Raw genomic sequence first — 25,534 nt, forward strand, 5'->3', positions numbered from 1 at the left:
GGGAATTTTTTCGTCCGGGAAAAACCCGGGAATTTTTTAGAATTCCGGGATTTTTCATTGTTCTAGATTTCAGTTTTGTAGGTTTGACGTGTAAGATCAGACACGCTGACAAAGAACTTTAGTCCACTACTGCTGAATAATACTGCAGCAATGAAACATAAATCAGAGAATAACACCAAAATAAAAGTTCAGTTGGATAGAAAATGGCTAATTTACACAATGCACAGACCAGTTTGCCAACACCGAAAAGTGTCAAAGGCTTTAGGTCGAAGATTATGCAGTACGTCCATAACAACTAATGTGCATTCGATGTGCGTGACGTCACAACTGTTTAAATTTCTAACAGATCAACAGAAAATATTACGACTAGTGGCTTGAGATGTGTTACTTTCAAAGTAAATTTCCATGCAATATGATTTATGTTACGTGTGAGAATGTGCAGTGAATTTCTTAAATCACAGGGCTTTATAACTCTCATTCAAAACGTAACACTTTGAGGATCAGCTATTTGAAAAATGTCGGGCCCAGAAGATAAGTCATTTATGCCACTATTTAAAATTTTACCGGCACATTTGTATTTGATATGACTTAACATGTAACACACGCTAAAAAAAGACCAAGCTTCAGGGTAGTTTTCATATTTAATGTTGTTCTTTCATAGATAAAAAATTATGCAATCGATGCCAAAAAGTGTAATTGACCTTCAAAAAAATGTCCATAATGTGTTACTGAGCAATGTCACAAGTCTCTTCATGCCAGAACACTTCGACTTTTTTACGCAACTGATAATCATTTTGGCACGATTTTAATTGCCAAATTAGAGCCTGTTAGTAGCCCTACGGACTTCCTATCATTGTAGGACTAATAACAGTGGATGCAAATAGACGATGCAATTCTCGTTCGTACGTACACATCTGCTTAAGAGTTAACCGGTGTAGAAACGCACTTAGCTGAGTTGAGCGAACTCGGCGTAACTTCGTAACGTACGCGCCGCGGCCTGTCTTTCTCGTAGGCCTCGTGCTCTGAATAATTGCCGTCATTTGCTAGCGAGGTCACGTGACATGAGCTATGACTGGCTGACAAAACTGCATCGCTCAACGCAATCTCTATTTTAGAGTTTCGGAAGCTACCGTGCTATAATTTGTGGAATTTGTGTAAATACTTTCGCAGTACGAAAATAATTGTCTCGCATCAAACAACTTTCCAGGATTTCGTTTCCTAAAGTGGTGGGACGTCCTCCGCCGGTATAAGACCTTTATGATTCAAAGGACTGATACGTTTTATAGCTCCGAGGGAAAGTGTGCTGTTACTTAACCCGGATGTATTTTCACCCACTTTGTACGCAATTTCATCTGGGAGAAATTGTGTTTTTAACTGGGAAATCCGGGAAAAATCCGGGTGTTTTTTTTTTTTTTTTTTTTTTTTTTTTTTTTTTTTTTTTTTTTTTTTTTCCACGTAGACACCCTGTTGAAATGATTTGATGCAACAAGTACGTAAAATCTTCTAAACTCATCAGTGTAGAATTTCTCGAAGTTCCACAGTCATGCACCAGTTCCCTAAAAAATTAAGGTTCTTGACCACCAATAAATAGTTACATTCTCCATCATCTTTCTTTTCTTCTTTTACTTCTGTTACTCAAGGTTAGAACCAAGAAAGCAGCTGCTTCTATCATTTGTGTTGGCACTGTGAACTATTTTGATGTTGCTTCTGCCGGCTGCAGTGGCAGAGTGGTTCTAGGTGCTTCAGTCTGGAACCGCGCGTCCACAATGGTCGCAGGTTCGAATCCTGCCTCGGGCATGGATGTGTGTGATGTCCTGAGGTTAGTTAGGTTTAAGTAGTTCTAAGTTCTAGGGGACTGATGACCTCAGATGTTAAGTCCCATAGTGCTCAGAGCCATTTTGATGTGTAATTGACTGAGGCACATGCTGCAGTCAACCTGCTGTGTAAAACACAATGTGCCATATTTTCTGCACAACAGCAGCTTTGAAGCGTGGTTTGAAGTTGCACACTAAAAGTTGCCATCACTAAGCAACATGTAGGGTGTAACTCAGGGCAACATGTTGCTTGGTGTTGCCTCGGTGGAATTCTGCTTTTAGAGCAAAAAGATGTATATGTTTGTCTGCTATGCAAAGTTCAAAAGTTAGTATAATCATGTGACTTAACTTCTAGAAGATGAAAATGAATTCTGAAATCTGTTTTTTGCTGCTGTGTTAACGTGTTCAGGATTGAGATAATTTCTCATGACAGGTCAAATATTGCATCTGGAAATCAGCTCTTCCAGTTTCTGATTTAGTCAGCTCAAAGGTTGATTTTTTTTTTTTTTTCCTCATACAGAGTCTATTATTTCTACTTCTTCACTGCACAAAAAGTCACTCTGTCTGCATTACCCAAAAATGTTTGTCAACAAGACATAATCTGACAATCCAAACATGTTTCAGAAACAGTTGTGTGATTATGTGGGGGTGAAAATTGATTATGTAAGTTGAAATTTGGCAACTAGAAAGCCACATTTCTAGCATAAATATTGGAGTGTTTCCATGACCAACCAGAAGCAGGATTGGAAAATAGGTTTACAAAATCCAGTTTTTGTAGCCCCATGTGAACCTACTGCATGCACACACTTTAATGTGGCTGTTTGAAGTTGTGGGTGTTTTGGATTGCAAATCGGCCAAATAGGTCAGGCGTGAACTACCACATTAACAACACTGCCGGCCTATGGAATCAACTGTGTGATAAATGTTACTGAAAGCTTTGCGTTGTGTGTTGATTGTTGTTTTGATTTCCTATTTTTAAATGAGTGAAAAGACTAATCATGGTCTATCATGGAGTTCAATTGCAACCCTATTAACCTGAGAAGGGGTCGGCAATTCCTATGGGGATCCCCTCTGGCGGTCAGAATTCTAGTTTATTTATGCTTGTGACCGACTGCCAGTTTATAATTTCTGCAGTCTGGACTAAAGCTGCCCAAAAACAAAACCTGTTGACTTACTTTGACCACTCCGAATCTTTCCTTATCATGTAAATACAGTTATTTTCAGTTATAATTTCACACTAGGTATCTTGTCAATTTTATCTGTAGAATTGTTAAGCATGGATTGGGTGGTTACAAGTGGCCACGAAAAGTAGAAATCAATATTGTGCAAATTTTATAATTACTAAGTTAATTGGGAACACAAAAATAATAGCAAAGAAACACCTTAAATCGGAGCAGAAAATGTCACTAATTCTTGACATAAACATTTATTGAAAGCTTTAAACAGAGCCAAAAGAAGAAAACAAGTAAAGACTGCTTCAGAAAAAAAAGCTATTGAAGTTTTTGCCAAAGCAAAAAAGATGTTTCCAATTTTGTAATTTTATTTATTTATTATTTTTAACAGTCACTTTCAATGCATGGAGGAGGCTTTATCTTCAGGCACATAACATGACAGCTTTTTAAATTTGTACGTCTAATGATTTACAAACAAGCAAAAACTAAGACTTGAATTTCATCAAAAATAGATCTGAATGTCACAAAAAATTGATGCTACAATTTTAGATGCCTACCCATCATCGGATCAGAATAATACTGAACCATAGATAAAATTCATCACATCAACTGATGTACTATACATGACAGTGAGTCTGCACTTATCATTGCTTTCTTTTTGTCTAATGTCGGCTATGGCCAAAATGCACCTTAAGGAGTAATAACCACAATATGATTTAGACAAACTCTCTATGTAAATACATATTACTGTATTTAGTAACTTTATTTCTGTAGGTGTATTTTCCTTTTACCTGGTCTGTTAGGATGTGCTGACTTTTAAGCTCTGCTGACATTCTCACCTGTCATGCTAAGAGGAAGACAAAATAGTGGGGTGAACTAACACGCAATTGTTTCAAATCGGATTGTGTACAGAAATTACGAATGCCATCTTTGTCCAACCAAATGCTGTGCAAGCAACAAACTATTGAAACATTATGGATAGTAAAAAAGTATTGTTTTATTGTGTGCAGCAGAGTGAGAGTGATGTGCAGCAAGTTAGTGTCCAGCACCTGCACTTCCTATAGGAGCTTCCATTCAGATAACATTGTGTGAAGAAAGGTTACTGTTCCGAAAATGTCTTTGCTGTTATCTACCACTAAATGGCGTGGGATTTGTGCATGCATGTGCATGTGCACACAGATGTGTATGCTTGTAAGGAAGCGAGTGAGTTACTGCATACATCAAAAAAAGTTTTGCATCCCCCTGGTTTCCCCAGACGTTGACTGTGGATATTGTATCACAGACACTGTCCCTTTCACTGTTCAAAGATGTCACTAAACCCTTCCAAAGATGTAAACAACCATGCATGCACAGCGCCTATTAGACGGAGGGGTCAGACAGCCTATCAGTTCCAGTCATTCCACCAGGAAGGAGGTACAGGGCTCGTGTTGTCTGTAGTTCAAGCATGCCTAGACGGTCAATAATGCTGTTCAATTGTGGCTGCATTGTTACTTTGCGCTAGGAAAGGCTCTCAACAAGGGAAGTATCCGGGTGTCTTGGAGTGCACCAAAGCATTGTTTGGACATGGAGGAGATACAGAGAGACAGGAACTGTCGATGACATGCTTCACTCGGGCCATCCAAGGGCTACTACTGCTGTGGATGGCTGCTACCTACGGATTATCTCTTGGAGGTACCCTGACAGCAATGCCACCATATTGAATAATGCTTTTCATGCAGCCACAGGACATCATTTTACGACTCAAATTGTGCACGATAGGATGCGTGATGTGCAACTTCACTCCCGACATTCATGGCGAGGTCCATCTTTGCAACCACACCACCATGCAGCACGGTACACATAGGCCCAACAACATGCCAAATGGACCGTTCAGGATTGGCGCCATGTTCTCTTCACCGATGAGTGTCGCATATGCCTTCAACCAGACAATCATCGGAGATGTGTTTGGAGGCAACCCAGTCAGGCTGAACGCCTTAGGCTCATTGTCCAGTGAGTGCAGCATGGTGGAGGTTCCCTGCTGTTTTGAGGTAGCATTATGTGGGACCAACGTACGCCGCTGATGGTCATGGAACGCACCGTAATGGCTGTACGATATGACCTATAGTGCAACCATATCGGCAGCATATTGGCGAGGTATTCGTCTTCATGGGTGACAATTTGCGCCCCCATCAATGTGCATCTTGTGAATAACTTCCTTCAGGATAACGACATCGCTTGAATAGAGTGACCAGCATGCTCTCCAGACACGAACCATATCGGACATGCCTGGGATAGATTGAAAAGTGCTGTTTATGGATGACGTGACCCACCAACCACTCCGAGGGATCTACGCCGAATCGCCGTTCAGGAGTGGGACAATCTGGGCCAACAGTGCCTTGATGAACTTGCGGATAGTATGCCACGATGAATACAGGCATGCATCAATGCAAGAGGACGTGCTGCTGGGTATTAGAGGTACCAGCTGTACAGCAATCTAGACCACCACCTCCGAAGGTCTCGCTGTATGGTGGTACGACATGCGATGTGTGGTCTTCATGAGCAATAAAAAGGGTGGAAATGGTGTTTATGTTGATCTTTGTTCCAATTTTCTGTACAGGTTTTGGAACTGAGGTGATGCAAAACTTTTTTTGATGTGTGTATTTTTTGTGAAATTGGGCTCATCATTCTGTTTCTCTTTCTGCTTTTTCCCCAACCATCCTTAATGTAAAACTTGTACTCTAATGTTTTGTATTACATTTTTTGCAATGTTCACGTGATCATTGTCAAACGCTTTACCACTGGAAGATGAAAAGGAAATAAATGTGTTCTTTTTGACTTTTAATTGATCAGTCATAAATTTGGATCTCACATCCATGTTGGATAAGATGATAAACGTGTTGAGTGGGTGGGGTTTCCAGGCCAGTGTCAAGCCTGCAGGCGAAGCTGATGAGCCTGGCGGGTGGACCCCGGCCGAAGACAAGATCCAGATCAGCCTCTAGATCGAGGTCACGCTCACATACCAGCTCACCATCCAGATCACGATCGCACTCCAGCCATTCGCGGTCGAAGTCAAGGTCACGTTCAGTGGACAACAGCAGCAAAAGGTGGGGTTCCCCCCCCCCCCTCCCCCCCTCACCTTCCCCTCCACCTGCATGGTTGTTTTAGGTTATCTTTCTCATTAACACATCCACACATATTTTTATTTTATAAACTGGTCTCAGAATATAAATAAAAGAGCTCACTTTTAAGAAACAGTTAATGGAGATAACTGTTTTAATTTGTTAGTTGTTCTTGAGTAATGTCACACTTCAGTTCTTAACATCATCTTTGATCTTGTTGCAGAAGAAATGCAAGAACATTTCTGGAATATTCAAGCCTATCTTATTTTCAGTTTAATACTAATTTTCTGGGTTGTTTGGCACTGCCTGATATGAAGCTGAAAATAGCAATACCAGATTTATACCATGTATGTAGTGACAGGAAAAATTGTTTCATTTTATGTCAAGTTCTGACGTTATTTAATGCCAATTTTGGTGTTATTTTCGCTGTTTTTGGTGCAATATTTGTGTTTTTATCACTTATTTTTGAAGTACTGTGTGTTCTTATTTTGGGCTTATCTAATTGTTTTTCAGTGTTTAACTGAAAATGAAAGCATACCTATTAATTACATTATTTTTATTCGTGTTACAGGTCACATTTATTTACATTGTTAAAAAAGAAATTATTTATATTGAATCTCTTAAATCCAATCAGATAAAGAAAAACAAATTCTGCAAACATACACTGTTGAAAGACTTTTCTTCTGAAACTTTATACCACAGCTCCCTCCATACTTCACTACATGGGAAAACAAGGGCCTGAAGTCTAAATTTGAGCACAGAACACTCTTGTCCTTGTATCCCTCTGGTATGGAAATTACCACAGAATGATGAAGGGATTTCCATCCCTTCCGAATACTGTAAACAGTGGAGACCTGCCATTCTAGATAGGAAAGGTACACACAAGAGTCTCTGCCATGTCGGCATTAATAGAGTTCCTTACATCCAATGGTTAAAACAAGAAATGTGAACTCAAATTTAATAACAGGATCTATGGCTATATGAGTTGCTGACTTAATTTGTAGGTACAGTGCAAAGCATTTCAGTGTTTTGTCTATGCCTGAAGTGTTAGTCCCTTCATATTTCTTAGTCTTGCTGGTGCAATCATAAGAAATTCATTGTCCTGCACTAATGACACTATCTTAATTTACAAATTGGAATACAGATAATTTTTTTACATACAACACTTGATTTTCCAATATTTTTGCGCAGCAGATTGTACCTAAAATTGTGTAGTTTGGGAAGATCTTTAATATGTTGCTCAATTGAACTGCATTTTGTTGTACTACACTTGTATAAATATGAAAGTCATCAAATTCGGATCTTCAGCGTCACCAACACGTTAATCAGCATCATGGCTGCTCGGTTTGCTTCTATCAGTCTGTCTCAACACAGGACATGTGACATCACACAAATGTGTTTTTGGCAGTAAAACAGAACACTGAGAATACTGCTTTCAATATTTATTGAATATTATTTTTACTATTATGTGGAGGTGACCGCTCCTATAGTAAAGACACAAACCATTTCATAGATAGTCTGATATCTGTGCTCTTCCACTTACACCATACACCTTACTTGTCACCACTGATGCCACCTTCCTCTCTATCAACGTTGCCTATGTACGTGGTCTGCATGGTGCTGAACATCACATCAACCAGAGACCACCTTATTCCAACCCTAATCAACTTTGTACTTATTAACAAGCACTTTACCTTTAGGGGACAGGTGTACAAACAGATCATGAGCATGGTCATGGGAACCAGGATGGCTCCTTCCTATGCCAACCTTTGCATGGGGCATTAAGAAGTGGTTTTTTCGGATTGATAACTCTTTAGCCCTTGCTTGATTTAAATACATTGACATTTTTGCAGTATGGTCTTACGATGAGGCTGAGATGTTGAAGCTTTTGGTATCTCTTAATGCAGTCTCCCAATTAAATTTCATGCCATCCTATTCCAAATTTCATGTCACTTTCCTTATTGCTGACCTTGGCCTTACCAATGATCAGCTACATACTGCCATTCACAATAAACCTACAAACAAAAAGTAATTAAATTTTAACAGTTGCCATCTTTTCTGCATCAAACGTTCCCCACTATACAGTCTTGGAATTTGAGACAGATACACTTGTTCAGGTGCAGCCTGTTTACAGCAGTACATCAATGTTCTCAGCTCAGCCTTCACTGTACGTAATCAGCCTACCAGCCGAGTTCAAAAGTCAGATTCCTCAGGTCATTACATCCCATCCTGATACTGCTAATGCCCCCCCCCTCCCCCCCCAAAAAAAAGACATGTACACCTCTAATTACTCAGTACTAGCCTGGTCTCCTGGTCAATGTAAGTAGATTAATGATGGAAAAGACCCACCTTGGTTTAATAATAAAATTCAGAAAATGCTGCAGAAACGGATACTGGCGCACTTTCAGTTCAAAAAAGAACATGCAAATGATAACAGGCAAAAGTTAGTAAAATTTTGTGCATCTGTAAAGAGATTGATGGATGAAGTACACAATAACTTCCGCCACTATACCACATGCGAAAGATCTCCCTGAGAAATTTTGGCCATACGTAAGTTCACTAAGTGAGTTGAAGGCTTCTATCAAGTCACTTACCAACCAGTCTAGGGTACCAATAGAAGATAGCAAAAACAAACCACTCACGTAGGAGTATCAAACAAACATGTAGTGGTTTGACTGGTGCACAGACTGCCACATGGAGAACACAGAAATAGTCGTCATTGCATAGAGAAGCAACTGAAAGAGTTCAAAACAAGTAGTTTGCTAGGAACAGATGGAGTTCCAATTCAGATTTACAAAGAGTACTCTGCAACATGACCGCTTACTTAGCTTGCATCTATCATGAAAATCTCAACCAGTGCAAAGTCTCGAGCAACTGGAAGAAAGCACAGGTGACTCCTATATATATATATATATATAAAGTAAAAGAACAGACCTGCTTAATATCAGTTTACTGCAGAATTCTTGAACACATTCCAAGTTTGAATGTCATAAATTTCCTTGAGGCAGGAAAAACTTCTGTCCACAAATCAGCATGGACTTAGAAAGCATTATTTGTGCGAAACCCATGCTAGCCCTTTTCTCATGTAATACTCTGATAAGCATGGATAAAGGGTAAGAGCCATATTCCAGAAGGGGTGCCCTACTGCAGACGGTTAACAAAGGTCTGATCATACAGATTAGGTTACCAGAAATGTGAGCGACTCAGACTTCCTAAATAATAGAACCACTGTGTTGTTTTCAGTGGCGAGTGTTCATTGAAGACTAGGGTAATCTGTGACTGCTAATTATGCTGGGGCGTACAGGAAGGTGTCGCTGTCGAATGTCAGTAGGATGATATAGGATGACTTATACAGGACTCTTGGTTGAAGTGATCAATGACAGCTTCTTGTAAATGTAGAAAAATGTAAGTTAATGCAGATGTGTAGGAAAAATGAGCCTGTAATGTTAGAGTACAGCATTTGTAGTGATCTGCTTGAAACAGTCCCATTGATTAGGTATCTAGGCAAAGCAGTAAATGGAATGAGCATGTCAGGTTGGTAGCAGGAAAGGCGAATGGTGAACTTCATTTTATTGGAGAATTTTGGGAGTTTTGTCACTAATCTGTAAAATAAATTATGCAGAGGATAATAATGCGACACATTCTTCAGTACTGCTAGAGTGTTTGGGTTCTCCACCAGCTCAGGTTAAAGCAGGACATCAAAGAAATTCGTAGGTGTGTTGCTAGATTTGTTACTGGTAGGTTTTATCAGCATGCAGTATTACAAGTGATGTTTCTTGGACTTTAGGGAAATCCTGGAGGGGAGACAATGTTCTTTTCATGAACCACTAATGAGGAAATTTAGGGAACCGGCTTTTCAAGCTGACTGCAGAACAGTTTTACTACTGCCTATGTATGTTTTGCATAAGGATGTGAAAATAAGATGAGAGAAATCGGGGTTTGTACACAGTTTTATAGATAGTCATTTTTCTCTCACTCTATTTACAAGTGTAACTATTTACAACCGTAACAGGAAAGGAAATTACTTGTTGTGATATATGGTACTCTCTGCCAACGTCTTGCAGATTATATAGATGCAGATATATGCTGCTCCTACACACATATGGCTCTCCACTGTAAGACCTGTCCAGTGGCTCCAATTGGCAAAACATATACTACCGGAGGGGTTACGCTCAACAACATGACAGTCAAGAGCTCTGGATGTGTTTCACTCCACATGCCATTGGAATTCTCCCTCCTGCCATTAAGGCTTTTGGGGGGGGGGGGGGGGGGGGGATGATCGTATTCCACTTCTTACAATTATATTGAGTGCTGCTACAGTGCAGGGTTAATGGGTCATAATATGCAGTATTTTGTTACATTGCCCAGAAATTCCTTTTAGTTTGGTGCTCAAAAAAATCCGGGTCTTAGGATGGTAGGTAGAATTTTTAAAAGCTCCATTCAGTGAAGCTTCTGTTTTTGTCCATGAGAACAATTTTTTTAAATTAAGAAAACTTGTTACTATAAAAATTTTTGTTGCTCAGTAAATAAGAATATGTGTGGATTCTTCCCATTTGAAACCAAATTAACAGCCTTGAGTGTTTATTACTGCTGTTCATATTGATGACTGTGGTTTTATATATTCTGAGGCTTCTTTAGTGTGCTTTCAAGGTACCGTTCTTTGTGTTGAAATGCAGTGTGGGATCAGGGTGATATTACCTTAAATAGTTGTTCTTTATCATAAGGACACATTTTGTGCCACAACTTCTATTTCTGCAAATAAGGTTTCTGCTTGACAGTTGATCTATTGTTTAAATGAATTACTCTCAAGTTGCATGATTCTTTAAGCTAGATACTTCATCTTTGAGCTAACACTTCGCTGTTTAAGGTCCCCATTTGTATAGCTTCTTTGTTTTGTCATTTTTTTCTCGTCTGTTTGCATAGCATAGGTGTGCTGGTATTTGTATAATTATTGTAAATGGGAAAATAGTTGCATCTAATGAATATTGCCTTGTTTGACATTAATTTTCATGGTTTTTCAGTGTGTTGGTAATTTGATGCATTAATTTGTTATCCATAAATAACTTTCTCAAAATTTAAAAACCTCATGTGTTCATTGTTACTTAGAACATTATAAATGAGGTAGTGAGTGAGTGATGTGGTCAGTTTCAGATGGTAACTACTTGTTTAGCAGTAATACCTTATTTTCTATTTTTGTCAGTACCACTCAAGCTCTAAATTGTAAACAAAGAGTTGTTCAAGTTAAATAGCTTTGACTTTATTCATATTTTAATTCTATTTGATAAATGATAGCATTCAATATGACACTCCCTGCCCATCTCATTGGTGAAGTAAGGTATATTTGGTCTGACTTCTCTGTTGATGAACAATTTATGAAGTGGATGGATTGGTACTCACTGTAAAGGCGACAAATTGAGTTGTTGGCCAACGCCTTCTTCAGAAAACACACACATTCACACAGACAGGTACAGCTCACCCATGTGACCAGTATATCCGGCCGCTGCAGCCAGAATGCATTCTGTTGTAGGTAGTTGTAGTGTGCTTGTGCTCACATGCCTTAACAGTCCTTTTGTTCTGATGTCTGCAGCTCTTTCATGGTGAGTAGCAGCCAATGCTTTTCATAATATTTCCACAGTTTGATTTTTCCTTAATTACTGTTTTAGTGAGACTACTCAGATTCTATTCAATTTGTTGAATTATTACTATTTTGTGACACACGCTAATGCTTAGTTTATTAATTGCTCTAAAGAATGTTCACTTCTCTTCAGTTTGACTGCTTCCTTGGTAATGATTGTAATTGAAATGGGATGGATAACTTAATAAAGGAACTCATTTAGTACCCGTTTTCTGTTGAGTATATCCTATGAGTTACGAAAATTATTACACTGGTCGAAAGATTTTGCCAGTCTTTAAATTGTATCTAAAGAACACTTCAAATATTAATGTTACTTTAGGGAAGAAACAGTAACAAATTGCTTGTGCCTAAAAGAAGGGACTGAGTCCCATTTGTGAAAGCAGTCTGTGGGACTGAGTAAAAGAATCTGCCCTCCCACCTTATAGATAGACTGCCTGACGAAAAAGTGAAGCGTCTGGAATACTTGGTCACATAGGAACATAATTTTGTATGCTTTCACACTGTTGGTAGGTGTGTAAATGATCAGGAGTAGGTGACATTTTCAACTTCCGCTGCAATAACTTATTAGTTCATAACTTGTTTCAGTCTTGTAGTCCTTTCTCAAATTATTTTTCTTCTTTTTTCTTCTTTAAGCCAACTCTAGATATTGAAATGGCAAAGGCTTGTACCTGTGTTGATTTACAAATGCTGGTATGTTGTTTTGATAGCTTGACATTTGGATATTTATTAAATTGATCAAACTGTCAAGGGGGAAAAAAACATTTGTACATCAACAAGAATAGAAGACACAGATTTAAACACTCTGTGATTTCAATACGTATGGCAGTTTTCTATTGCAGAATCACAGAGTCAGTTGAGCATTGGCTAAAAGGCTGAAACTAATTGTAGACAAATAAATTAATACAGCAAAAGCGGGGAATGTGACCTCCTTCGCTGTGGTATCTGCTATGAAGAAAATACATGAGAAGAGTTGAAATTCTCTGACAATTGAGAATGGCCACCCCAGTGCCTTAGATAGGGTCATTCCATGTGAAATAAATGAATAAAAGAATAAATTTGAATCTTGATGCTTTAGAATTTTGTAATTTTTGTATGATTTTTATTCTATCTATGAAAATAAAGTAAAACCCAAAACAGAAGATTCCGTGTACATTCTGTTTTGAATGATTGATTTCCAAAGTTTATAAAATTGTATGATTTCTTTAATGTTTTGAAATCTTTACATAACTGTATATCAAAAAATTTATTTTACGTACAGGAATCTTGAAAATTTCATAATGGGAACTTCTTTCCTTTTAAAAATGTGTTTCATGCTATTTGTTATTGTGTGTCAAATTTCATAAAAGTATTCCAAGGAGAACACATTGAAATAAATTTTATTTTACTGCAGTTAGCATTTCCAACTGTACCACAACTGCACGGTTTGCAGGCTGGTTCATAAACCTAGTTAATGAGTACTAATTACGTGCACTTTGGTGTGTCTTATTTTAAAATTTATTAAACTATGCCATACAATGATGTAGACAATGTAAAGTATGATATATCATTTGTATTTTATATAACTTATAATTTAGTTGTTTGTTTGTAGAACAATAGAAAATGTATGTTACCAATATACAATCAAACAAAACACCCACTTGTAATTAGAGAGCAATTGTTGAGACAAAATTAGCAAAGCACGGGAGTGGGAAAAGGTGCAGGTTGCTGCATGCATGTATAACTCATTAAGTGCATGTGCTCAGGTAACAGAGTGGCAGAAATGAGACAGTGGTGCGATTTAAATTGCTTTATTTCCCAATAAAATAGTTGAAACTCACACATTGAAATACAAGAAGTACCAAGCACGATCAATGGAATAGAATATTGAACTTGTATTCTAGTTTGTGCCTTTCAATTTTTTATTTGGGTATTAGACATTTTAAATCATGTCTCCCAGGCTGTGCACAAGTCAAAAAACAATTGAGCCCCTAGGGAAGACAGTGTAATCCCAGAATTAATAAAAAGTGAGGTTATAATGAATGAACTGCACACATTAATATCAGATGTATGGGAAACAGAAACTGTGCTGGATAATTTGTAAACTGGAAAAATAATCCCCATTTGAAAGAAAGGGGACAGAACAGCACGTGAAAACTATAGAGGTACAACACTCCTAAGCATAGCTTATAAGACCTTCACACGCATATTAAATGAAGGGATACAGAAGTGCGCAGAAGACATACTAGGGGAATATCAGTGTGGCTTTCAACCAGACAGGAACAACTGATCAAATATTTGTGATAAGACTAATGATGGAAAAGTTCCATGAACGTGATATAGATCTGCATTTCCTATCCATCGACTTCAAACAAGTGTTTGATGGCATAAATTGACAAGAACTATACAGAGTACTAGAAGAAGTGGGTATATGTGCTAAACTAATAAGACTAATGAGAATAATGATGATGATGATGATGATGATGACAGAGACAAATGCAAAAGTAAAGGTCCTTAGCAGAACAAGTGAAAGCTTTGACTCTCAGGCATGAAGCAAGATGACAGTGTCTCCTGTTCAATATAGCCCTGCATAGTGTAGTAAATAAAATCAACGAAAGAGGCACCATATTTATGAAAACTAGCCAGATATTGCATGTGCTAATGACATTGCTATAGTAGGAAGAAACATCAGTACATTCCAAGAAACATACCAGGGAATGGAAACAGAAGCCTTAAAAATTGGCCTCATAGTAAATGAATAGAAAACAAAATATATGGTAATGTCACGATCCGAGGCCAGAAGAACCCAAAAGACCTAAACATCAATGGGAAATGCTTCAAAGGAGTGCCCTCTTTCAGCTACGTGGGAGTCCTAATAACAAATGATAACAGTATTGGAAAAGCTATAAGGGAAAGAATACGAACAAGAAACAGAGCTTACTTTGCAAATATGCATATTTTCAGAAACAGCTTTGTCACAAGAAAAACAAAACTGCTAATATATAACTCCCTGGTTATAAGCCACATAAAGTACTACTGAAAAATACCTAATTTGGCAACAATTTTTTTACTGGTGAAAATGTGGAATTTGGGGTACTATATTTGGGATAATATGCGATCATAACACCACAGTTTCTCATGCTGTCTTAATAAATCATACTTCAGTATATGACTTTTTAAGAACTTGTACCAGAAGCAAGTTAAGTGATATTGGCTAAATCTGATATATTGGATCTGTGCTCATCTGCCATTGGAATGCAGGAAAGTTATGTGACACGAAAGTGTAACCTCTAATGTGAAAAATACATATTTGGCATGTGATGTACAAAAAGAAAAATATTGTACACTAAAACTGCAATTTTTATTTCACTTCCGGAAACAGCCGAAGGTTTCCATTTTAAGTCTTTACATTAGTGAATCACTACTGGTAGTTGAATAAGGGTTGACATTTCAACAAAAGTATCACTATATCATACATCTTGTTAGCCTGATGTACACCATACCACAAATTGATTCTGTTTGTACTCCCATCCTCACAAAGCATTGAAAAGCATATCAGTAGTTGACTTTTTCTCATGCTGATTCTAATATTGTATTTTCCATGTAAGTTAATATGTTCATCACTCCTCCTTAACTGCTAGGGAGCTAGGATCTGGAAGTAGTAAGGTGCTGAGTATAAATAAAATACAAACATTTGTTTATTACAGTAAAATTTATTTGCCACAAGAGGTAAACATTTGATTACAAAGATCGGCGAACTGAAAGCAAATCTTTATATTCTGATTTATGATTTTAGGAGCAGTTCCTATACTAAACAATAACAGATAGCTGGTGCTTAGGTGCTGTACATACCTCTGAAGCAGACAGTGAAACCATTAATCCAAAGTTTTCAAAAGAGAATCTTTTGCACACGTCCGTGAAGCAGGCGGAATAGAATGTTTTACAATTAGTACAAAAACAATCAGCCATTAAAAAAAAAAGAAACAAGCTATACACAGTTGTGAAGCAGACATAGAAGGATGTTAATAAAAATATTCTAAAGAAAAGTAAATGACACATGTCCCTGAAGCGAACAGAGCAAAATGCTGTAATTGGACTTAAGCTGTTCAATTATGAAAAACAGCCACACTTTCAGGAGCCCACATGGCTGTGAATATGGAGAACTTTCAGCTTTGTAATTGAATTGAGAACAGTGAAAATTTTGGCCGCGCAGGGACATGAACCCAGATTTCCTGCTTATCGCGAGCTGTCGCCTTATGATTTGGCTGTCTGAGTATGACCCACGGCCAGACCCAAACTTCCATTTGCTGTCAACCTGGTGTCTACAACCAGTACATGTACATCTGTTATGTATACTCCCGTACAGGGGAGACATTTTACTTGAAAGTCACTTGCCCGCTGGAAGCAGTGTTCCTTTGGAGAATCGTGCATAACACGGGCATTGCAATATCGTAGATTCTAGAACATACGGAATACAAATTAGACTGACATGGTAAGCAAATGACAAACCGTACATTAGGGATATGTGAACATGCAATCAGAAGTTGTCGTCGTCGACTTTTTTTCTTCCCCACAAAAACAAAACTGAGGGAAATACTTAAATTCAGTGAAGTTGGTTTTCAGGTTTACAAATATACACACCAATAGCACAAATTACAATTAAATAAAATTTTGACTTGTTATAAATAGACAGAAGTTATAAATAGACAGAAGAGACCATTACACTTGCTAATTACAAAAATGTGTTACTTCCTGCTTTTGGGAACGTGGTACAGAGGCAGTATGTATCCTAAAACATACACTATGAATGCAAATGAGATAGCGAGTGAAACATCTCACAGGCCTCCTCCGAAACACCTCAGAAATAAAGCACAAGTATCAAACTTGAGAGGGAATGTTTAACTTCAGGAACACAAAATACTGAAATGTACAAATCCACATACCAATGATACAAGGCAAGAATTACAGTCAAGTAAGTGTTAGACTTAGTGACATTCAGGATGCTAATCCACCTTCAATGCATTGACAAAAGTATGGCCAGTAGAGTGGCCAGGAAAGAACAGTGAATGACACTTCATGGTACCAGAGTAGAAGTTTGTCTCGTAAACTGCCACTAACCATTAACGGGCTCCAAATATTTAGCTTACAATAGTTCTTACATTAGGCCAGAGGCAGTTGTGGACGACAATTTAGGTCACCACGTCCACAAAGGCAGCAGGGATATTGCTAAAACAAACTGTAGCATGTGGAATTGTCACCTCATGCATAGAGTAAGACCTCAACTTTCCAATAGTTGAAAGCACTGCCCGCGAAGTAAACATCAGCCATCAGAACACGGAGCAGCCCACCAGGGCAGCGCAGCACAAGCCAGGATTGCAAGCACGGCTTCATCCAGCTGCCAACTCCCACCCAACCTCCAGCCAACACCCTCCTGAGCTGACAGCCCAGCTACGAGCTATCGTGCCCTTAAATTCTCCTCGCATTGCTGCAGGATCACCCAAAGAAGCCACAACTTAGCAACACAACCAAAGTAGTTCAATGAGTGCCAGAATCCATATTGGGATACCTGCTCAGCTCATCTTTGTCAATCCTCAAAACAAAATGCTTAACTGTTAGCCCAGCCAATGACCAAAAAAGTTGATTGGGGGAACAAATCGTGTACTTGTAAATTTCTGCACTGCACAGTAAAAATCTTGACTGGTGGGCTATGAGCAGTGGGGTGGAGGGTGGCTGCAATTGCCAAACAGTACTGATACAGCCAAAACTGAACACGCTAAGTGGGGAGGAAGGACAGGCAAATTGGATGTACTTTGTTGGAAAATGTGGTAATGGTACATACCACCAAGATTCCACTGTAATAAGAGCTAAACCAGTTTTAATCAATAATATTAATTAATACTATTGTATTTGTAAAGTAAAGGTACAAATAAGTAAATTCTTTAGAGTCTTTATTAAGCTTGTGATTTTGCGGTATAGGTTAAAATATTTTCAAAGTTAACTTTGGAAACCCAAATCTGAATTTAAATTTACATGAATAATTCCATGGTGGCGATTATCTGGAAAACCTGGAACTGTCAGGGAATTATATTTTACTTGAAAAACTCAGTGAAATCACAGGGAATTTGAGGAATTTTGTAAATTCTCAGGGAATTCTGTATTTTTTAAACAAACTTTGTAAAGTAATTCTGTTGAGCTTTATAAATCAAATTTGAAAATCCTAAGTGTTTCAAACTGTGCTATTTATTTGAATATTGGTCCATTTAAATTATCTGTTTTAAAACTGCACTTGAACTACAGCTGAGAGGAAAGAAAATCCTCAAGGGCCTTGCCCTCCTCCCAACCACTCACCGTTAATTTCGCAGGAGCTTCTTATGATATCGTCTTCCCATACATGGAATTCTCAATTTTTTACCCATGTGTGAGTAGCCACCCTGAATTGTTACAATGCAATAAATTGGCAGAAAATAAAAAATAATTATTTGAAAGCCTTATATGCTTTCCACATTTCAAATTTGTCTTACAACTTTTAATAAGTGCCAGTTCTACATACTACCTGCTACAGGCTGCAGTTACTAGTAAAATAAAATTTGGTTTCAGTATGTTCCCATTGGAATACCATCATGAAATTCAGCAAACAGATTAACAAATAGTGTATGATGACATACATTTTCTTTAAAGAAAGCCATGTTTTGGAACTTCAATAATTAAAAAAATAGTATCACGTATTTTAAAGTTTATAAGTAATTGAATAAAAGGATAATAACAAACGTAATTGTTGGGTTCAAATTATTGTTGTTGTTGTTGTTGTTGTGGTGGTCTTCAGTCCAGAGACTGGTTTGATGCAGCTCTCCATGCTACTCTATCCTGTGCAAGTTTCATCATCTCCCAGTACCTACTGCAACCTACATCCTTCTGAATCTGCTTAGTGTATTGATCTCTTGGTCTCCCTCTACAATTTTTACCCTCCACACTGCCCTCCAATACTAAATTGGTGATCCCTTGATGCCTCAGAATATGCCTACCAACCGATCCCTTCTTCTGGTCAAGTTGTGCCACAAACTTCTCTTCTCCCCAATCCTATTCAATACCTCCTCATTAGTTATGTGATCTACCCATCTAATCTTCAGCATTCTTCTGTAGCACCACATTTCGAAAGCTTCTATTCTCTTCTTGTCCAAACTATTTACCGTCCATGTTTCACTTCCATACATGGCTACACTCCATACAAATACTTTCAGAAACGAATTCCTGACAATTAAATCTATACTCGATGTTAACAAATTTCTCTTCTTCAGAAACGCTTTCCTTGCAACTGCCAGTCTACATTTTATATCCTCTCTACTTCGACCATCATCAGTTATTTTGCTCCCCAAATAGCAAAACTCCTTTACTACTTTAAGTCTCTCAAATTAATGATATGAATATAATAGAGGGGAAACATTCCACATGAGATAAATATATCAAAAAACAAAGATAATGTAACTTACCAAACGAAAGCATTGATATGTTGATAGAGACACTAACAAACACAAACACACACACACACACACACACACACACACACACACACACACACACACACACAAAATTCAAGCTTTCGCAACCCACGGTTGCTTCATCAGGAAAGAGGGAAGGAGAGGGCAAGACGAAAGGATGTGGGTTTTAAGGGAGAGGGTAAGGAGTCATTCCAATCCCGGGAGTGGAAAGACTTACGTTAGGGGGGAAAAGGGACAGGTATACGCGCGCTCGCGCACACACATATCAATCCGCACATATACAGACACAAGCAGACATATTATAATATTATAATTAAATTATAATAAAAGGATACAAATTTTAGGTCTGTAAGTCAAATAGTTTTTGAGATATGGTCATCTCAAGGTTCCAGAACATACAGTAAAACCCCTTTTTAACGAATCTCAGGGGACCAAAAAGAGAGTTCCTTAAAAGAGGGTTTTCCTCAACTAAGGGTTTAGATCAAAATACACTAGATAAGTGTTCCAGAATCAAAATTGGAACCTAGGCTATTTAGGCCATAGAATTACTCCATAATCACAAATTAACTTTGTAATGCATACAAAAATACAGTGAACATGAAAATGTTTCTTAGCATATTTAAAAGAACTCGATATATTTATAATACCTGGTGTTGCATTGTTTTCAGTGATGAATCACGGTTCCGCACAACCCCAGCTGACCATCATCAGCAAGTGTGGCTGGGCAGAGAACTCATTGTTCTAATGTTTTGGAGAGGCACAGCAGTGTTGCATCTGGTGTCATGGTGTGGGAAGCTGTTGTGGATGATTTCTTGCCATGTCTGATAGTGACAGAGGAAGCTGTGATGGTACAGCAGTATGTCATGCACATCCTGCGTCCTCAGGTGTTACCTGTCATACAACACTATCATCGTACAATTTTCGACAGGATAATGTCCTCCTACGAATTGCACATATTGCTATGTACTGTTTTTGTGGTTTTGAGGTACTGCTCTGGCCAGCAAAATCCCCAGCTTGGTCCCCAATATAATGTATGGTACCAGTCAGACATCAACTCTATCCCAGTACCAGTACAAAGGGTATTAAGGGCCATTTACAACAGTTTTAGGCCAGCTTGGCTTCCCATCACAATCAGTTCATGCATCCAGGCTAGAAAAGGTTGTAACATCATACTGATAATAGGGCTCATACTGCCAAGTTCTTTGTTAGTTTCATATGGTTTCGTAATCACTACAAGAACACCGCATACCATCTCAAACTTAAGTTCATTTCCTCCTCCTCTTATGGGATGCTTCACTGTTTGTCAGAAAGTGTAGTTTGGTGATAAGATAGGTGTGATGATATTGACTACTGGAGAAGTGTTGAGTAGGTGTTCGGTGTGCACCAGTTCTATTGATGATGAAATCCCAACAAGATTCAGACTGTTGGCAATGAGGTTTCATAGAAGTAGTATGGAACAGTTTGATGAGAAGAAAGAAACATTCATAAAGATAGAAAACTTGTAGATACGATCGACAAAGTGCTCCTGTGTAAAAGATACCAACTATTTCCTCCACCGACTCTCCACAATTCCTGTCCCTTTACCACATGGTGCCCTGCTCGTCATTATTGATGCCACCTCCCTTTGTACTAACATTCCAAATGCCCATGGCCTTACCGCTATTGAACACTACCTTTCCCAATGCCCGATGGATTCCCAACCAATAACCTCATTCCTAGTCGCCATGACCAACTATATCCTCATCCACAATAACTTTTCCTTTGAAGGCATTACCTACGAACAGATCCGTGGTACAGCTATGGGTACCCACATGGTACCATCCTATGCCAACCTATTCACGGGCCATCTTGAGGAATCCTTCCAAAAAACCCAGAATCCTAAATACCTCATCTGGTTCAGATTCATTGATGACATCTTTGTGATCTGTATTGATGGTGAAGACACTCTATCCCACGTTCCTCCAGAACCTCAACTACTTCTCCCCCATTTGCTTCACCTAGTGCTACTGAACCCAACAAGTCATCTTCCTAGATGTTGACTTCCACCACGAAGATAGCTACACCAGTACCTCCGTCCATATCAAATCTACTATCTACCAGCAATACCTCCACTTCGACAGCTGCCACCTGTTCCATATCAAGAAGTCCCTTCCGTACAGCCCAGCCACCCATGGTTGTCGCATTTGCAGTGACAAACGGTCCCTCTTGAAATGTTCCAAAGGTCTGAATGAAGCCTTCACAGACCATAATTGTTCTCCCAACCTTATGCAAAACAAATCTCCCGTGCCTTATCTTTCCAGTCTCCTACCAAGTCCCAAAGTCTGGCCACAGAGGAGCATTCCCCCTGTAACTCAGTACCACCCAGGAATCTGGAGGAACTGAATTACATACTCCGTCAGGGTTTCGACTATCTTTTGTCATGCCCTGAAATGAGAAATGACCACCTGCCCTCTGTTCTTCCCACCTGTCCCACAGTGGTATTCTGATGTCTGCCGAGCCTACACAATATACTCGTCCATCCTTACACTACCCCTGCTCCCAACCCCTTAGCCCATGGCTCATGCCCCTGTAATATACCTAGATGCAAGACCTGTCCCATACATCCTCCCACCACCACCTATTTCAATCTGGTCACGAACCTCACCTATCCTATCAAAGGCAGGTGATCTACAAGCTAAGCAGCAACCATTGTGCCACATTCTATGTGGGCATGACAACCAACAAGCTGTTTGTTCACATGAATGGCCACCAACTAACTGTGGCCAAGAAACTAGTGGACCACCCTGTGGCTGAACACGCCGCCAAGCATGATGTTCTTCATTTCTGTGACTGCTTCACAACCTGTGCCATATGGATCCTCCCCACCAACACTAGCTTTACTGAATGCCACAGGTGGGAACTCGCCCTGCAATACATTCTATGATCCCGCAACCCTCCTGGCCTCAACCTCCGTTAGTCACTTTCCTCACCAATCCAGCCGTTTCCCTGTTCCCATCCCAGCACTACTCATCCGTCATTCCACCGTCACACTCAGTCTTTTCACTTCTCTTCTTTTCCGCTACTTCCCCCCCCCCCCCCCCCCCTTCTCCCCTGCCCTCCATCTAAACTGCAGCACTTCACTGTCTGCCCCCCCCCCCCCCACCATACTATCCCTCCCCCTCCCTGCCCCAGTCTCCTCCTTACCCCCACCCAGTCTCCACTCCTATCATCCACTGGTGCTGCTGATCACAGTTCGGTTGACTGAGCCTGCAGGTTTTTGTGTGTGTGTGTGTGTGTGTGTGTGTGTGTGTGTGTGTGTGTGGGTGTGGGTGTGGTGTTGTTGACGAAGGCCTTAATCGCCAAAAGCTTTACTTATTTGTGACAGTCTTTTTGTTGTTTCAATCTGTGACTCAGCATCTGTGCTATATGGTGTGTAGCAACTTTCCTTTTCATAATATTATTATTTCAAAGATATATAGAAACAAATTAATAATTCACCATGCCATAGCAGCTTGTATTACTTATTACTGTTTCAACCAGAAACAAGTATGCCACTACATACATATTTGTTGAAACAGGTGCTGTTTAATGATTTACTGCAGTAGCTGTACCAGCCTAAGCATTCATAACTCTGTGGCATTTCTGTGGCAGCTCATAATTGTGTCTTAGAAATTAAAGCCATCAACACTTCTACATACTTCACACATTAATGCATCAGTTGCTATGGTCTACTTCATTTGTATGGTCAGATATGTTATTTCAGTTCTTACTGCATAGTTGTTACAATGGTTTAGCTTGCCATGTTAGAGTAACTGTAAGATCTTATCCATCTTTCAGTCCAGCTGGGTATGTCACCACCCATGTTTCTTTCCTAGTGACAGATTCTAGCCCTGTCACTTCAGGTTTTGCAGCTAACACTAGCCACAGTTTTACTTCTGCACAGCAGTGCCTTATCAGATGCATATCTTTGCCTATTATGGATCTCCTCCTCCTCCTCCTCCTCTTCTTTAGTTGCCACTCTCATTGTCACTTCCTTCGCAGTCAGTGTTGCCTTAATTTGGGGTTCATGCTGGTACCAGGTATTCACCATATTAAAAACTAATTGGCTTTGAACCATTGTTACTTTTGGAAATAATGTGAAATAACATATTATGTAGAAGTCGGCAATACTCACAAGAAAGCAACACTCCTGTCTAGTGTTTTGTTCAGTTAGAGTATTGGTAACAGTGCTGTTTCATGAGAAGTTTATCAGATATTTCATCAGTGTGGAGAGACAACTGTTGCCTTTGTTGCTTCACCATTGATGTTCCGTTTTATGTAGAACGGGGTTATTTATGTGTCAAAACAACAAAAGAATGGAGCACATGAAACAGTCCAGATACACTTTAAGTTTCCAAGTAGAAATTTGGCTTTTCAGTTTACTCTTGTGCTTCCAAAACTTCATTCTTTCCCACCTGGCAGACCTCTGTTACTCATTTTTTGTTTTAAATCTCTTGTCTCTGTTCTTCAAAATGCTCTTCTCTGTTTCCAAATTGTTGCATGTTTTATTTAACTCATCTAAACCATCTTGGACTGTTCCGAATCAGTTGTTCTTGGTTTGGTTTACGTTTTCCAAAAGTAGATTACTAGTTCTTTCAGTTGCCTGGTTGCAGTACGGCAGAAAAGGAAAATCTTTTCTGTTTTTTACCTGTTACAGACTCAGTTTCCCGAAATATGAATTATGTTTCTTCATTTATTGTTAAAAATATCTCGTTTTGATTTGTATATGTAACAACGTGTATTACAGTCACTTTTAAGAAGTGAAGTTTTTGTAATTTCGGAAATGCAATTACCTTTTTTGTTAACATGTTAGACATTAATAAAATTTACATTACCAAGGCTAGTGACTGTTGGCAGGAGCTGCTGAAATTCCATTTCCGTGGCACTTCTTGAAGTATCTGTTATACATTGAATTGCACACTTACAGAAAAATACATAGTTAATATTGTCTTGTTAATACAGGCTGCCACCACAGAAGTCAGAATCTCGGTCTCGGTCACGATCGCGATCCCGTTCCCGCTCACGCTCACGTGGCAGTTCATCGGCCTCTGACAGAGGTGGTGATTTTGGTGAAGGATCTGATGGTCGTGCATCTCGTTCCCCTAGCAAACATTCTAGAAGTTCAGTTTCAAGTCGTAGCTTGTCTTCATCTTCGGACCAGTCAGACAAAAATGCAGGTAAGTGTGGTATTTAGTGGCTAGAAGATGGGAGGATTTTTTTTTTTTTTAGAAGTCTCTCTCTCTCTCTCTCTCTCTCTCTCTCTCTCTCTCTCTCTCTCTCTACTCTCTCTCTACTTTATGTATGCAGACTTGTCTCTCTTTCACTCTCCTAGCATTATTGTTTATTATCTATGACTTTACATAAAAACATAGAGTTGTGGTGTTTATGGCTTGTTTTTTGTGCTTGAAAGTAGATAATAAAATCGCTTATGAGGGTTACATTAGCTGAATAAGTATCTAAAACAAGAAGTATAGTGTTGGTTTGAATTTAACTTCGTACTGCTGGTTCATTACAAACTAATATTAAAAGAAATAATAGTGGCATCTCAATTTTTGAGAGTAGACTTAAATGTGTTTTAATAACTTATAGATTAATTCATGTTTAATTTTGAATTGATAGTTATTCACTTTGTAGGTTTTACTTTAATACCTTATTTGCTCACAGATAGGGATGATTGTCGCTTAATGACACTTCAGTGAGTGAGTGATGTGGTACAGTGGTTTACACACTGGTCTGTTATTTGGATGGCATCCAGTTTAAATTTTCTTTGCGGGTCTTCTTAAGTGGCTTCAGATCAGTGGTGCAAGGTTGTTTTTCTTATGACACCATTGAAGAATTCCAGCACTATCCTTAATAGTTAATCTAGTGCTTTCCCAGTTGATGCTAATGTTCTCAGAATGTTTAATTTAAATTTGCGCTTTGAATCGGTTATGTAAAAGAAAGAATACTTTTAAGGAAATGCTATTTCATTTCTCTGTACAAAAAAATACTTTCACCCTTTATTTTCTAATATGGCAAATGTAAAATATTCTAAAGGGAATGATTTTTGGTGCAGTAAATAATTGCATGTATTCCAATGAGTGTTCATGATAGTAATACATTTATTTTTTCTTACATTTATGCCATTTTAGACTGACAGTAGAGCATAGTCAATGTCTTTCACTATTTGTATTTTTCCTCCCATTTTTGTCAGTTTTAACTACTGTCTCATAATTTGTAATTTAAGTTTTATCGTAAAACTGGATTAAAACTGAGTTTTCCTAGTGATATGATTCATTAATTGGATGTGGATTCATCAATTGTACAGCATAATTATAATTAAACT

At 38.7% G+C, this 25,534-nt stretch overlaps 1 protein-coding gene across 7 annotated transcripts in view; it reads left to right on the forward strand.

Moving 5' to 3' along the window:
- LOC126419233 (serine/arginine repetitive matrix protein 1-like) overlaps positions 1 to 25,534 on the forward strand; it is a 139,188-nt gene that overhangs the window by 54,543 nt on the left and 59,111 nt on the right. For 6 of the 7 annotated variants that reach the window (XM_050086373.1, XM_050086376.1, XM_050086375.1 and 3 more), the window contains 2 exons: positions 5,884 to 6,069; positions 24,172 to 24,386. In XM_050086373.1, coding sequence (XP_049942330.1) covers positions 5,884 to 6,069; positions 24,172 to 24,386 — 401 coding nt within the window. The remainder of the gene's footprint in view (positions 1 to 5,883; positions 6,070 to 24,171; positions 24,387 to 25,534) is intronic. The other variant, XM_050086377.1, reaches the window with a different exon arrangement.

This window comes from Schistocerca serialis, chromosome 9 (genome assembly GCF_023864345.2).
Source record: "Schistocerca serialis cubense isolate TAMUIC-IGC-003099 chromosome 9, iqSchSeri2.2, whole genome shotgun sequence".
Classification (NCBI taxonomy): Eukaryota; Metazoa; Arthropoda; class Insecta; order Orthoptera; family Acrididae; genus Schistocerca; species Schistocerca serialis.